Source organism: Heptranchias perlo, chromosome 32 (genome assembly GCF_035084215.1).
Source record: "Heptranchias perlo isolate sHepPer1 chromosome 32, sHepPer1.hap1, whole genome shotgun sequence".
In the NCBI taxonomy this organism is placed as follows: domain Eukaryota; kingdom Metazoa; phylum Chordata; class Chondrichthyes; order Hexanchiformes; family Hexanchidae; genus Heptranchias; species Heptranchias perlo.
Genome location: NC_090356.1, coordinates 13,446,526 through 13,461,734, shown reverse-complemented (window position 1 = coordinate 13,461,734; position 15,209 = coordinate 13,446,526). Strand labels below are relative to the sequence as shown.

The 15,209-nt window shown below is 38.5% G+C and overlaps 1 protein-coding gene across 3 annotated transcripts in view; it reads right to left on the bottom strand.

Moving 5' to 3' along the window:
- Positions 1–407: 407 nt before the first annotated feature.
- Positions 408–15,209, bottom strand: part of mib2 (MIB E3 ubiquitin protein ligase 2) — a 201,439-nt gene continuing 186,637 nt past the window's right edge. For all 3 annotated transcript variants that reach the window (XM_067970398.1, XM_067970397.1, XM_067970399.1), the window contains 5 exons: positions 13,713–13,937; positions 12,973–13,151; positions 10,702–10,877; positions 6,144–6,209; positions 408–3,688 (listed from right to left, as the gene is read on the bottom strand). In XM_067970398.1, the coding sequence (XP_067826499.1) occupies positions 3,447–3,688; positions 6,144–6,209; positions 10,702–10,877; positions 12,973–13,151; positions 13,713–13,937 (888 nt within the window). In that variant the 3' untranslated portion in view covers positions 408–3,446. The remainder of the gene's footprint in view (positions 3,689–6,143; positions 6,210–10,701; positions 10,878–12,972; positions 13,152–13,712; positions 13,938–15,209) is intronic.

The window sequence follows — 15,209 nt, the reverse complement described above, 5'->3', positions numbered from 1 at the left end:
GCTCTGCTTCTTTCAGGCATTGGCACAGAGAGACAGGCCAGGAAAACCGAACTTCAATATGTCTTTGCTGTCATTAGAATCAAAGTTAGTTAACAGCCTTTGGGATAGCTATGACAGTAAATATTCGATGCCTAAATAGCAGTTCTCTATTCACATGCAGTTAAGATCTAATACCACTTCTTTGTTCCAATAAACACTGTTCTTGAGAGAATTTCACTGTGTTACTTTACTCTGCAACAACCACCAGGAAAACATTGACTTTGACATAGACACAATTTATGTCCAAATTCATACCTGGAAAAGAGAAATTCTGGAACCTTCTGCTTGAAAAGTTTATTTTTTCATCCAATATATGAAATAAATAAATGCTCCTATTTTTTAACGTAACCTGAGTCATCAATCACAACTGTAATTCAAAATAATTTATTCACAGCATAGAACTTCAACATGAGGATACAGTAACCCAACAGGCAACAATAAGGCCATGAGAACAAAACTTCTAATGCAGATGTTAAGCTAAAAATACTGCCAGGAAGTCCTGCAGTCTCACATTTTCCATTCTCCTGTCTGCTGTGACATTTTTTGCTAAGCCTTCTGCTAAATTCTTCCAGGCATAAATACTGGTCTCACTGTTGAATGCATGAAGAGGATCAAACACAATGCATTAAGACCAGGATGTCAGTCTGTTGCTGAACACTGAGGCCTGCAACGATAGTGAATAGTAACTTTCCTCTATCGTCCCATCTGTTGAAAACTGCCTCCAGAGATAACAAATTTGAGTGCTTTTGTTCAATGTACTCTGCACAAGCAATCGTTGCTCTCCAATAATCTTCATTGTGTTCTTCACAATCCTTCCACCATTTTTCAAATCGGTTGATCAATGACATTGGTTTATGGTTTCTCGTTAAAAAGTCAAATCCTGGGATGTTTTGGTCAGTCCGTCTTCACAAATAGAATAACCATAAAGTTCAGCAATGGCTGGAATCCTCCACCCCTCCCATCTTTAATAAACAAATTCTGCCTCTGGTTTAAATCTGCCATAAATTCTCATAGTTCACAAATCTGAACAAAGATCCTTCCTCTTTGATATCAATTCATGGTCTGCCCCTTCTGTAATTTCAAGAAAGATTTTAAGAAAGAGTAGGAACGTGCACAAGAAAGTCAGGCATTTAGGAACTGCGCATTTATTTAAACAGCAATTCCCGACCATATACTTTCCACAGTGATACAAACTGTTTGGCACATGTAACCTGTTTCACTATATCAGTAAAATTCAACTTAATAAAGGCTGCTGAACTAAGCAACAATTCAATAAAATGACATACTAATAATTTCATCAGGTTTAAGAAAAAAAGCTACCACACACCAACACAAATCACGCAACACACTCTAAACACTAACCAAATTATACTGAGTCTCTTTTGCTTTTCCAAGTTGCATTTTCAAACTTGTCACCTTGACCTGATAGAGACTGTTAAAGAGACATTAAATTAGAAATGGACCTTTTTGGTTCGCATTGATGGAACAAATATTTCAGTCTCACAAACTCACAAAACATCCTTTTAAAATGCGTCAATCCTGTCCAAATGTTGCTATGGTCTTCTTCAAACCCCAGGCTTCACTGTTACAAACACTTTCTTGGTTAAAGTAACACCAACCAGTCACATTAATATTTCTTCATGCTCCTTTGATTCAAATAAACAGGTAATTTAGTCCTGAGATAGCAGTACATAGACATAATATTAAAAGGCAGTATCCTCTTACTTGTCAATGCATTTTTCTTTGAATTTCATTTATTTAATGAGAGTGCTATGATTGATACTATGTCTATCTTTTGTATTTTTTTATCTTTTAGATCAATTTGTAAAAGCTATGAACTTAAGCATCTTTATCATGCATAATGTATTGATTGCATTTTCTAAGTTTTCCCTCAAGTTCAGTTACTTATTCTTTGTGACACAATACAGTAACCCTCCCAGAAAAAATGGAGAACATTAGGTCCTGACATAATATCATCACATCATGATCTTGCGAAGCCTCAAAATTTTAGGTCTATCTACAGGCCCACAAATCCAATGTATAACTTACATTCAATTAATAGACCAAAGAAGAGACAAAAAGTCCACAGTGAACAGTTTGCCAACATGATAAATAGAGGTTAGTGTAGTATTAAAGTTCTGCCATTAGGTATCACTAGCACATTTAGTAAAAACGTACTTACAAAGAATGCAGCAACTATCCAGATGCAGAACCTCATTACTGCACTGACCTTATTTCCGTTTTGCCTCCCTGAATAAAATATTCAACGTGAAAATTAGACCTGGCCATCTGAATGGGCTCCTAGTTTCAGAATCCTTGATATAACTGTGCCTTTCTAATTATTATTTTCATTGATTTTTATTTGTATGGAATATTTAAATATAAAAACATCTTATAATAGAAAGTCTGGGTGAGAAGATGATTAATATTTCACAGATCAAAACCAGCATTAATTCCCATTATTTTCTATGGAACTTTTAACTTATTTTCATTACCATTTTTCGTTGCTGTGTCAAGTTGATGTAATGGATCGAATCAAATCACCTAATCATGGTTTCAGGCAAATAAACAAACTACATTTATAAACAGTGAGCAACACTTACAGCATAAAACTCATATTTAAATACTGAATTAAACTGTTTGATATTCTAGCTGTTCCCCTCCTGGCTCATCATCCACATTTCTTTCTGTCATTTTACCACATATTCAGGACAACATTCTTGTAAAGTTTTAACTGTCTTAACTCAAACTAAAATGACAGAATAGCAGAAGAAAAGTTAGAAGAGGATTTGTTTAAAATAAAGTTTTCAAATAATTAATGATTTTGTTATGTAATAATTACTGCTCTGATGCAGAAGCCGCTATTTAGTTGCTAGGCAGGGATGCAAAATGAAAAGGGCTAGCACTGGCTGACAGGCATTGTATCTGGAAGATTGTTGAAGTGCATTTTATATTCCTAGAACTTTTAAATATATACAACTGACCATAAACCACAGTTGTTAGATTATGGATTATATTACACTGTAGTTTTTATATAAATACATACACAGCAAGGTTTTTCTTTACCGTATCTTTGTGCATTTCTCAAGCATTTGCAACTATTAACAGGGCCAACATTCAACAGATTAATAAACTTGCTTCATGTTATGTACAACTTAGCTGTTTTTGTTGTTAACATATCATCCACTGAATCTACACAGTGGGTATTCGAGTTATCAAAAATGTAATTCTAGTCTCTTGCTGAATAACAGCATGTACAAACCTCAATCACATGGATTCTAATTGCACTGATGACGAGTTGCCAAGGGCTAAAACTGAAGATGAGTACAAACACAAACACAGTGTACCACAGAAAAGGTACAATGTTCCGAAAGAACAGAATTATAGAAAAGAAGGCTTGCCATGCATCAAACAAAAATCTGTATCCGTTCCCGAATGTTCTGACGACAAATAGGGCATGCTTTCAGGGCAACACTGCACTCTAGACAAGAACCATGGCCACACTGGAACACCAGTTTAATCTGGTTGTCAATGCATATAGGGCATGTTATCCTTTCCTCCATCTGTTTGTATCGAGACTGGAGCTGTTCCAGCAGTTTTCTCTGGTCCGGAGGTTCAGCAGTGGCGCTGCTTTCAACTTCTGTGTTATCTGCCACATGAAAACATTCTGTCAGTCTGTTGTCAATATGCATATCAGCAGCCCTAGAGTGATGATGTTAAGATTTGCACAACTCAAATAAATCGAATATAGTGAATTTTGGGTTATCCAAATGACGTGGGAGACAGAACCAATAATTCAGAGTTTAATACAGGTATTGGTGCATATTGCATATTCCTCAAGCTCTGTCACAGTATAGTAGCTTTATGCTATGCTTGTAGGGCCAACTGCATGGGTCTGTACACTTGGAAGTATCTGCAGTCTATAAATGCTGACAAGCAGATTGAATAATTGACTGGTAATAGAAGTGCCTATTTAGTCCTGGACACATTGGATTTAAATTATGTTTAATGAACATTATTTTTTTGAATTAGCCATAACAACTAAATTGCATATTCCTTAAACAGCTTCTAAATGTAAAAAAAAATTGACTTACAACAGTCTACAAAATAGAAATTTCCTCTCTGTAGAATCAGTTAGAAAAGAACTACAATGTAAAAAGCCATTTTAACACTAATATTTCTAAACATCTGTGATTGGGGCAAAAGAAAACACAACATTTCACCTTACAATGGAATTTCAGTATTATAAACCTTGACAACATGGGCTGTGAGTTTAAGTTGCACTCCTCAGCTTGAGCATGTGAAACTAGACTGACACTCCAGTGCAGGACTGGAGGGGGTGGGGGGTGCTGCTTTGTTAGGAGTGCGGTCTGCTTTTCCTGTAGCACCGGGGTATGTTAAAGACACAATGTCACTATTCAAAGAGGAGCAGAGAATTCTCCCAGTGTAACATTCTTTATAAAACCAATACCACTAAAATCAGATTAACTGGTCATTTATCTCATTGCTGTCTACATGACATCATGAGATATAGCGCTGTATAAATGCAAGTCCTTTCTTTAAGTCCCACGAGATGTTTGTGTCCTGAAGTTGTTGTCAGACCCTTTTTTAACTCTCTTTTCCTCTTCCGTTATCTCACTCATACTCTCATGGAAACTTTACATTTCCCCCTCCCTTCCCGTCCTATCGGTTCCTCAGTTACCTTATGTTCTCCTCTACTCTTTTCAATTAAGTGATGTCTTGCACTATTGGCCTCGTCCCTTCACCTAAGATTCCACATTTAAAAATGCTCTGGCTGGAAGCTCCACAAAAAGAGTTGAAATCTTGCAATAACATCCAATTTGGAAAAAAAAATTGAAATTACGAGTAAGCATTATGATTTCAACCTAATAAAGCCCATAAAATAAACACTGTCTTCAGGCCGAATATATCCAAGTTAAAAGGACTCCATCTCCTTCTTTGCCATAAACGAGTAAGATGATTCAATTCACATGACCTTGCCACCACTCTTTGTAAGAAAAAACAGATTCCCACTCACTGATTCAGTTCATCACCTGTTCTTACATTGAGTATGCTTTTCCCACTTGCTATAATTTCTACAATTGACTTGCTACAATGACCTTGTTGCCATTTCTGAAGAAACAGGAGAATGAGCCACTGATACCATGCAATATCCTGATTTAACGGAACTACCAAAAGAAAATATAGAATAATAAGTCCTCCCCTCCATACAGTATTAATGAGCTGGTTTCCTCACCCTCCTTCACAGTCCTGCCACTACACCAAATAATGATATGATATACATATTGCAACCATGACTGCAACTAAGCATTCTGGAGTTCTAATTCATAGTATTGTACTGCACAATGAAAAAGGTTGCCAAACGCGACTACTACATGATGGTTTTAACTTTTTTTTTAAAAAAAACTGCAGAGAACATTCTTAAGGATGTTTATTCTGCTTGTGAAGGAAACCTGTGTAATTAATTTGTTACTAATTTGGGCAACTTAGTCACTGCATAAATACTCTAGTAATAAGAAAAATAAGATGAACACAATAAAAAGTAGTTTGCTGACTGCCGCAAATCCATTAAAAAAATCTGAATTTAAATTTAAATTGCGGTCCCAAACTTGGAAGTTTGCCATTTTAAATCTTTGCCTTGACTGATATTCAAGCATTTGTTTTCATTAGGGGAGACTTGCTAGTTAGAGATGGAGATGTAGTACTGCACAGATAGACTTGGAGTACTGCACAGATGTGGAGTGTATCATGTTTGGTGGAAGGGTGGAAAACCAGTTACACTCCATAGAAACCCACATCCTGTTAGCCATTACCAACGAAAAGTCCATGGCTAAATCCATCCATCCTGTGAAAGATATGTCATGATTCCATCCAATTTTACATAAAAACTGCAAATCAGTTGAGTCAGTGGCTATATTCAGAGCAACTTAATGTTCCTTGCCATTGGAATAGAATTGACCAAGTTTATTCCAATTGTGACACTCAACCAGAGACACCTTATTCTTTCTGGGCTGCATCTAAACCAAATATGCAAAACCTGTGCTGCAAACAGTGCTTTAAAAAGAATGTAGTTAATACATTACCATGTCTGATTTTCTTTGTTATAGACACTTGGCATTTGATACATTTCTTCATTCTTACAGAACACTCTATGAATGAAATAAGAGATAAGTCAGAAATTAGCACCTTCCACTTCATTTTAATTTCTTGTAACGCACTGTGGGTATTGTCAGTGCCAATGGGAAAAAAACAAAGTGTTTCCTCTTCTCAAGACCCTACTCAAGATGGCGACAGCTAAAGCACCAGTGTAAATGAGGCAGTAAGTGACCAGAGGCCATTTTCAGGTTGCTACCACCCCATCTATGCCAAGCAGAGGCACTTAAAATCAGCCCATTGACTGGCTTCTTACCAAACTTTGTTCTGAATGCCAGAAAACAATTACAAAATATGATGTCTTATTTTTTAAGTGTTTTAGCATCACACACTAAATTTACATCATAAATGTTTGTGAATGTTCTAAAGGTCTATAAATTAGCCTTTGCCAAAATTCGACTTTCTGCTTTGAGGCCCATCAAAACTTGCAGTCAGTGTCAAGTTGATATATAAATATATATATATATGCACTGTGTGAATATAATTATAAATACATCAGAGATTAGCATGCTGGGTGCTTTTGAACAGTTTCACAAAAATATGTTGAACTTTTTTAAACCAGATGGGTTAACACATTAAAGTGGTATCTTGCTTCCCACTCATGTTATTAAAGGGACATTACTTTAAGAAGATATTACTATGAAAATCCATTTCTATGTATGCCAAATATACAATTCGGTGATAGAAACAGTATCAAAACACTAACATCCTCTCGAAGAATTGATGGCTCTTCCATAAATAAAATAAGGTTTGGCGTTTACACATTGTGCAAAAAACAGTTAGCATGATGTTCCATTGTTTGCTAATTTTAGTGAAAAAGTAGATGTAACTCAAGTGCAATGGACTATTGGGATGAATGTGCCAGCAGGTGCATTTCATCTGTGGCGAATGCTGCTCGTAGCATTCCTACCTTCAAAAAGGGTAGGAGCGGCTAGCAGCAAGTAAGAAAAATAGCCAATTTTATTAGCTAAGGCCTCATTAAAGGTCATAATGATGCAAAAATGAGCATTTTAGTTCAGCTCAACTCTGTCTTACTGAACTCAACAAGGAAAATTATTTTGAAGTATCACCAAAGCCGTGAGAGAAGGGAATAGTACAGAGGAGGCTCCTGCCTGAGGGTATGGATATATAAGCCAGTAGCAGGATTGAGATTGAAGGAGGAGGAAGAGAAGAGCTTGGGAACGCAGATGATATAGGAGGTGCTTGACTCTCAGTGGGCACGACCTCAGGCAGCAGGTTTACAAGAGAGTCACCATCCAAACGTGGTAGAACAGCACTGCACGGGAAGGCTCTGGCTCATATGCAAAGCACCATCAGTAGCAGCGAAAGTCACCACTGCCATCACCTTTCATGCCACAGGGGACATTTCAGAAGTCAGCCACTTTGTCCTATACCACTCCATTAAGGAGCTACCTGAAGACCTGTAACATAATGCTTCCTACTACATACCTCAGTAAGAACCAGCAGCACAACAGCTACTACAAGCAGTGAGACACGTGTGCAAGGGTCTCACTGCCCAGAACTTCCAGTGAGCTTAGTAAGTAGCCATTATTTTTCACATATTTACAATTACAGTTTAGTTAATTTGTCTTTTAATCAACTTATGCTTTATTCGCTGTGCAATGAAGGAATGATAGATTGCAAGACATATTAAAAGTTTATTAATTTGTGCAGTGCTAGTAGTTCACATGTTCTGAGCTTCTTCGTGTTAGTTGTGGATGTGCCCCACTGTTCGTCCAATTGAGGGAGCAGTAGTAGTAGATGGCTAAACAACCAAGTGACGAGCTGTAGGGGACAGGTTGACCCTCTGCCTGTATCTGTGACTAATCCTGATGGAAATGCATCAGTAAGAGAGGCCTCTGTTGCTGCACTTATTGTGCAGGGCTATGTGATGGTACAGATTTGCCATTATTCTTGTGCTATTTCATATATACAAGGGGGAGGTGGGGGGGGGGGGGGGGAGAAGGCCATTTACTCACCATGCTCACTGATCTGTATGAGCTCAGACAGAGAAAGCCTTCTGTGAGGTTTTAGAATATCTCAATTATGGTTGCTTGTAAACATTCTCCAAATGAGTTAAAGGCAGGCATGAATGCAATATCAGGACAGTTGTTCCTACTGCTAATCTTACTGCCTGATTAACTGAGGTCTTCATTGGTGTTGTCACATGCTTAATAGCAGACTGCAGTGCAGACAAGCAGTGCTCCACAACATCACTTATGCGGACTAGTTCATTCAGGAGTGAAATCAGGAAGCACTTTTTCACACAAAGGATAATAACATTTGGAAAACTCTCCCCCAAAAGGCTGTGGATGGTGGGACAATTGGAGCTTTCAAGGCTGATACTGATAGATTCTTGTTAGGTAAAGGTATCAAGGGATATGGATCAAAGGCGGGAAATGGAGTGGAGATGAAGATCAGCCATTATCTAATTGAGGGGCTGACTGGTCTACTCCTGTTCTTAATGTTCTTATGCTGAATTCCTCTATGCTTCCAACGTTGTTTGCAAGGGGACAAGTGCGGCCCTGCTAGAGCTGTACCAGCCTAGCGGGCCTACTACAGTCTGAAACACCAAATAACTCCGTAGGGAACTCAGCATGTTTGATTCAGTCCTGCCGTTGTTGGCCCCTCATCAAACAGGACCAACGCTATCCCTTTCTCACTAGTGCATGGAACCTCACACTGTGCTCCCTCACCAACATCACTATCTACTTCTCTAATGCAGCTGCCTGCTTCAAGGGGGTGGTAATGGTTGGTCCTCAGGTGTCATTGCTTTTTGGGTGTGGATAGTGGTCTGCTGCATTCTCATTGCTCTGTGAAGAGAGTAGACGGTACATTATGAGTAAATAAGCACACTTATTTATTTGGGTATTGTACTGTTATATACACAATTATATGCTTGTGCATTATTAGCAATTATGGACATGTACCATGAAAATCATACAGTAAATGATTAATTTGGTAGTTACCATTAGTTTATCCTCTCCTCCAATCTCCATAGTCCCAATATCTTCTAAAATATAGGCTGGATTTTTCTCCACTACACTGTCTGAAATCAAAATTGGGAAGTGAAGTGGAGGAAAATTGGGTCGGAAGAACTACTTCTAAATCCTGCCCTGAACTAGGTTTTCCTCTTTTCTTCAGCAGGGAAGGCTGCTGAAAACCTCATCACTCCCTTGCCTCATGTAAATGGGCATGGCAACCCATGGATACTGCTGACCCTAAGGACCATCAAGAGAGGGGTGATGGTAGTCCTTGGGGCAGTGGTGGATAGCTTGTTGAAGGCCCTTTTGGAGGGAGAAGTCCCAGTAGTGGGCACCTTCCCCGTCCTCAGGCCCCAAAACTGGGCTTGTTTTAGGTTTCAGCTCAATCCCTGTTGGTGGGGATGCTGCCGGGAGCATAGACCCAGGAAGCTGGGGCAGGGTCACATTGGGGTCAGAGTGTCAAGCAGAAGTCCTGCCTAAAACCTGTAATAGGAGGGAAAAACAGATCAACAAATCAAATATAGCTCCCTCATATGAAGTGAGCACCTTAAGATTTCAGGCTCCTGCACTTGATACATACTGTACCCTTCTTTAATATCTTAGTTGCACCTTAAAATACAAGAACTGTAGAGACTAAGACCTGGTGATTTCACCCATTGAAGTTCCTTTCTGCTATTCTCTCTCCTATTGTAGAACGTATAATAGAATTTTCATACCCATACTATTTCACTTTTAATATCTTACTTGCTACGTCTTTCCAAAAACTTCTCTGTGCCAATAAACACTTCTTTGCACATAACTTTTAGAGCTCTTACTTTCCTTCATGTCCATGTGTGGCCTGTGCTGTTGCTATGAAGTAATATTTCTGCCTTACCTTTGGGTTCTCCTTTAAGTCCTCCATCTTTTTCTAGAGTTCTAGCCAAGTCCTCGGAGGACAGGAGACAATGTTGACTCTGTCATGTACTGTCACACTTTGCATCTTCTTTGGAAAACTTGTGTGACTCCATTATTATGCTTCCCACTACTTGCAGCACCGTGTTGCTACATTGTCTTTTATGTCTGTTGGAGTAAAGACACTTTCCCCAACAAATTGCACGCTCCACAACTGGATTATCAAATTTTTCATCACTTACAGCAGTTAAGTAGCTGCTAGAGAAACACTGAAGTATTATTGCAGGGACTGTGATTGGCTGCTCCTTTTTAGATGCTGTTAACAAAATCCCATTCTTACAAATTGTGTGTTTGACAGTCACACCTTTCCGCAATTTCAGTACCATTTCATTAGTATTGGAGACAAATATACTTTCCTCTCCATTTTTAGCAAAATGGGCCCATTATGGTTAAAATTAGTTCTGAGCATTGACCCCATTCTCCTTGACTGCTAAATGCTTAGTTGCATTGTAAACAAAGACTCAACTTACTACAAAGGTGTTGTTAGTGAGCAACAATACATCTAAATAGACACAGTTGTTTGTAATTCACAGCTAGAAATTGCATACTGTACCTTCACATATTACACTGTGTTGACACGGTGAAAATTGAACTAGTAGGGACAGCTCAGAGCACACCAGGCACTCAGCAGGACCCGCTGATACTGGCAGTACAAGATTTGTCATAGTATTTGGAGTTGTGTGAACTCGGCGCAGAACTGTTGTTCCTGTTGGCTGCAACTGTGATCCCCTGGAATAAACAGTAACAGAAAGATTGAGGACCTTTATTAAGAGAATTTGAAACAAAATCCCTCACTCCTGCCAATTCTCCCTTATGTTCACCATATGGCTGCTTGCACTGCACAACCATGTCAGGGAGGATATAGCCATCCAGTCAACAACTGCTTCAGGACGATGATGAAAGTTATACCAAGACCAGTCGTAAGGTAATGCCAAGTGTACCCACCACTTTGGAGCACTCCACCTGGTGGCATGGCTCAGAATTGGCTAATATGAATGTTCAGCTACTGTGGAATTCAACCTCTGAGCTCTGCGGAGTGAGAGTGTTGCACCAGTAAGGGACAATTCTTTACAAATGACAACATCCAACAGAAGACATGTTTATGTAATGCTTTACATATGCATACACGTCTTGTCCTTCATACTTCAGATGTCCGTCACACTTCAGACATCATACACCAATGAAAATTTCTATATTACATTTAAAAAGTAGAAAGAAATAAACGTAGCATTTGGAATCTACAGGAGAAACCCCATAAACACAACGCACTGCAACTATAATGTCTGCCTCTCAATTGATTTTCTTGCAAACAAGCCAAGGGCTTGAATGGCAATTAACCTTTGAATGACCTCAAGCCACTGTTTACTTATCTTTAGATTTTGTAGCCTTAAAGAAACACACACCCTTCCTTTAACAGAAAAATAATGCAGTGTATTACATGGTATAATACTCCTATCCTTACAAAACATTGCATCCTCTGATTTACTGTGAGCAGCGCCATGGGAAATTTGCTCATAATAATATTACTAAAAACAATAGTCTAGTTTTTCCAATTGTAAATCCGAGGGTAGCCCATTAATATGAAAGGACTACTGTCAGCGTTACAATCAGAAAATGTAGACCAATTTGTTTGGTGTGCATTTCCTGCCCATCACACTTCAAGTGTGACACTCAGCTTTCTGTGTCACACATTGAAGAAAAGAATAAAGAAACAAAATAACTCTCCAGGAACACAAAATTGCAAAGGCAGGATGTCTGCAGTTTCAAAAACATTTGTATGAACTCACTCAGTGCTTACTTAACAGCAATTAGACTTTGTAACCTCAAAGGAACACATATCTGCATTTTAGGAGAACAATAAGACTTTATGTGGTATGGTCTTTTACTACGTTAAAGGCACTACATAAGTGCAAGTTGTTGTTGTTATTGTAATAAAGCAGTGCATCCTCTGACTTATGACCAGCACCATGACAGATTTTATACACACAAACACTATTATTGTGGCAGTAATATTTACTATAAGTTGAGTGCAGGATGAACCTAGAGTTGAAAGATATCCCCAATCAATTCTATATTAGAGTCCGACAAGGGCAGAACTTCCTGATTCAGCTCAACTATCTAGTCTGCAATGGGGGGAGGGAAGCTCGAAGGGAGGCCAATTCTAACAAGCTAGTTTAAAATACTTTCAGATTTAATTAAGCCCCAAGTCTTGTCTAACCCAAAACCACTGGCAGAAACAGTGCAGCCTTGCATGATTGATGGTAAAATTAATACATTTTGTTTAACCAGATACATGAACTAATTGTGAGGCTGGAACCTCTCTATTATCATATTAGTTAATACATATTAAAATAAACTTTAAAAGAGGACAGAGAAAAAAAACCTGAAGTTTTAAATTAAAATATCATTAACAAATTAATATTTCTTCAGATTGTCATAAAAAATTATTCCCATCAATAAAACCATTACATTATCAGCTTGACATTTTTTTTGTGTTTTCCCACTAATGTTCTCTGCTAATAGTGCTGACTAATGCTTGGGTATAGTTCCCCAGCTGTTGGGCATCATCTGTACCTTGCCCAAGTGGCCATTCTTCATGTGTGAGCCTGGACAATAAATGTTGGCAGCCTAACATTTATTTTCCATGCTCTCACATTTATTGCTCACCCTCCCTTTTTCTCCCCAATATTTTACCCTCTCTCGTGGTGTATAATGTGGTTAATGCAATGTTTGATTTTAATGCCTGTGTTAAGGGCAGAGTGTAATCAAGACAAAAATAATTATCTTGGAGTAAATAACTAGGTTATTGGATACTGTTTTTTACCTGAATTTCTCTGCAAAATTTTTGACCATCTGTATTACCCTTCCATCTGTAACTAGATCGAGTGGAGTTTTGCCCTTGTAGTTAGTGTAGTTAACATCTGCCCCATCCTGGGCCAGGAAGCAGGCAATGGCAGCACCCACATTCAGGTCTGCAGATCCCAATAACCCAGAAGTCTGCAACTAAGGAACAAAGAAACAAAAGTAAAAGATGAGGTTTTAAACAAAACACAGTGGTTGTGCCTTCTAAATTGCAGAATATTGTTACTAAATATCTGTAATATTAATATTTATAAAAAGGTGCTATCTAAATCTGTGGCTGGTAATGGCAAGTAATCTAATTTTATTATTTTCCATCTTATTTCACTGCATTCACAAGTTAATGAGAGCAGAGAAATAGGGGGCAATGTAGCAGCCCAATCAGATGCTCTATTATTTCCTATGGAGCAAAACAAATAAATATATTTTTTTTAATAACTAAAATTTGAGTCATAATACTGAAAAGCGAGGGTATCATGTGAATGGTATGGAGAGCAGTATCACAGAAACAATTATACAATTTATTTTTTATAGCAAGTCAAACAGACAGAAAACGCTTTCTGTGTTTAACATAGTCAAACAGATTTCAAATATTTTGTGTTACTACATATTGGGATATAATAATATGCGTGAGAACATTTTAAAATATATACATTTTATAGGCACCAACATAGAGTTTCTCCTATTTTGGCTTTTTAAACGTACATTTGTGTACAAAGAGCTTGCTTCGCCTTCCCTCGATGCCATGGTGGTTGCCAGCTGCTGGCGACTGAGTGCCACATGCATAGCAGTGTCGCCATCTTCATCCTCTGCATTCACATCACAGCCTTCAGTGACCAAGAGCTGGACCATGTCAGCATGACCCTGGGTAACTGAAAGCTGCAAAGGAGTCTGGTTCCGATTATTCCGAATGTTAATCTCGCACCGACCCTGTGGACAGGAAAAGATGAGGTAGACTTTTCAGTCATGCAGTCTTTGTCGATATATAACCTATGCAGTAATGTCTTTGTTGCTGATTTCCTATGTTGGGACTAATAACTAGCCTGAACCTGATGGTGCACAAACTCGGTAACTTGTTCTGTCCTGAGCTGCATTTCAAGTCCCACGTTCCAGCTTCCCATTTAAAATGCTGATAGGCAAAGATGGTGAAGATGTAAGCAGACTATTTCACCCAGACTTTGAACACAAAACTACAGGATAGTTTTAAAACTAATAAGTCTGAAGTAAGAATAGAGGTTAGAAAAAAAGGGTGAAGTTAATCAGGAAGCAGTCTTTGAACGTCACAAGCTTGGTTTTAAAAGCCTATAGATCGTAGTAGAAAGGAAAGAATGAGAGAAATAAGGAGATCCACAGTTTCGCGAATCTGAGGAAAAATTAGTTAGATTAAGAGACACTATGTTGCATTTCAAACAGTGAGGATGCCGGGAAGAGGAAAAACACATAGGCGGTCATACAGTTTGTGAAGACCAAGAAAAGAAAGTCCAGAAGAGCAATGACCATAGTAATATGAATGAAATATCAAGAGACAAGAAGAGACTGTGATGGAGAGGAAGGGTGTAGACTGCAGGTGAGAAACTCATCAGGTAATAAGCTTTTTCTTATATCCTGCCCAGGAGAGTGAGAGAGATGTGAGAAAGACCTCTGGGAGCAGTATTCAAGCCTGGGATACACTTTGTAGAGAATGGAGTGATATTGAAGGGGGGAAAAGGTGTTTGGCACAAAAGAACTAATGGTGCACAAGCTTGGTGTCCGTTCCACCCTTAAATAAGCTTCAAATCCCACATTCTAGCCCCACCACCCCCTTTCGCATCAAGATGTAGGATTCAGCTATTGCACGATGAGTAACGATGGAAGTTGTGTGCACTGAAGGCCTGATCCGATTGAAATGGGTGAAAGTAGACTGAAATCGTTAGCAAAAGAGTAAGTGGGGTTTAATTATGACTGGGGGAGGTAATTGATATGGAGAAGGAACAGAAAGGTGCTGATGAATTGTAAATATTTGTAAGGGGATGTACTGGTCGGTAGCAGCAGTATTCAGGAAGGAAAGCAGTAGCTTTAGAAGATTAACAGCAGTAGCCAGCTGAAAACAGTGCTGGCCTCTGGAAACTAACTGACAGCATGTGGATTGAAGTAGTACATCAGAAACGAAAGTCTGGTCTATACAATTTTTCACTTTACTGTACAAAGCGCAATATAAATCTG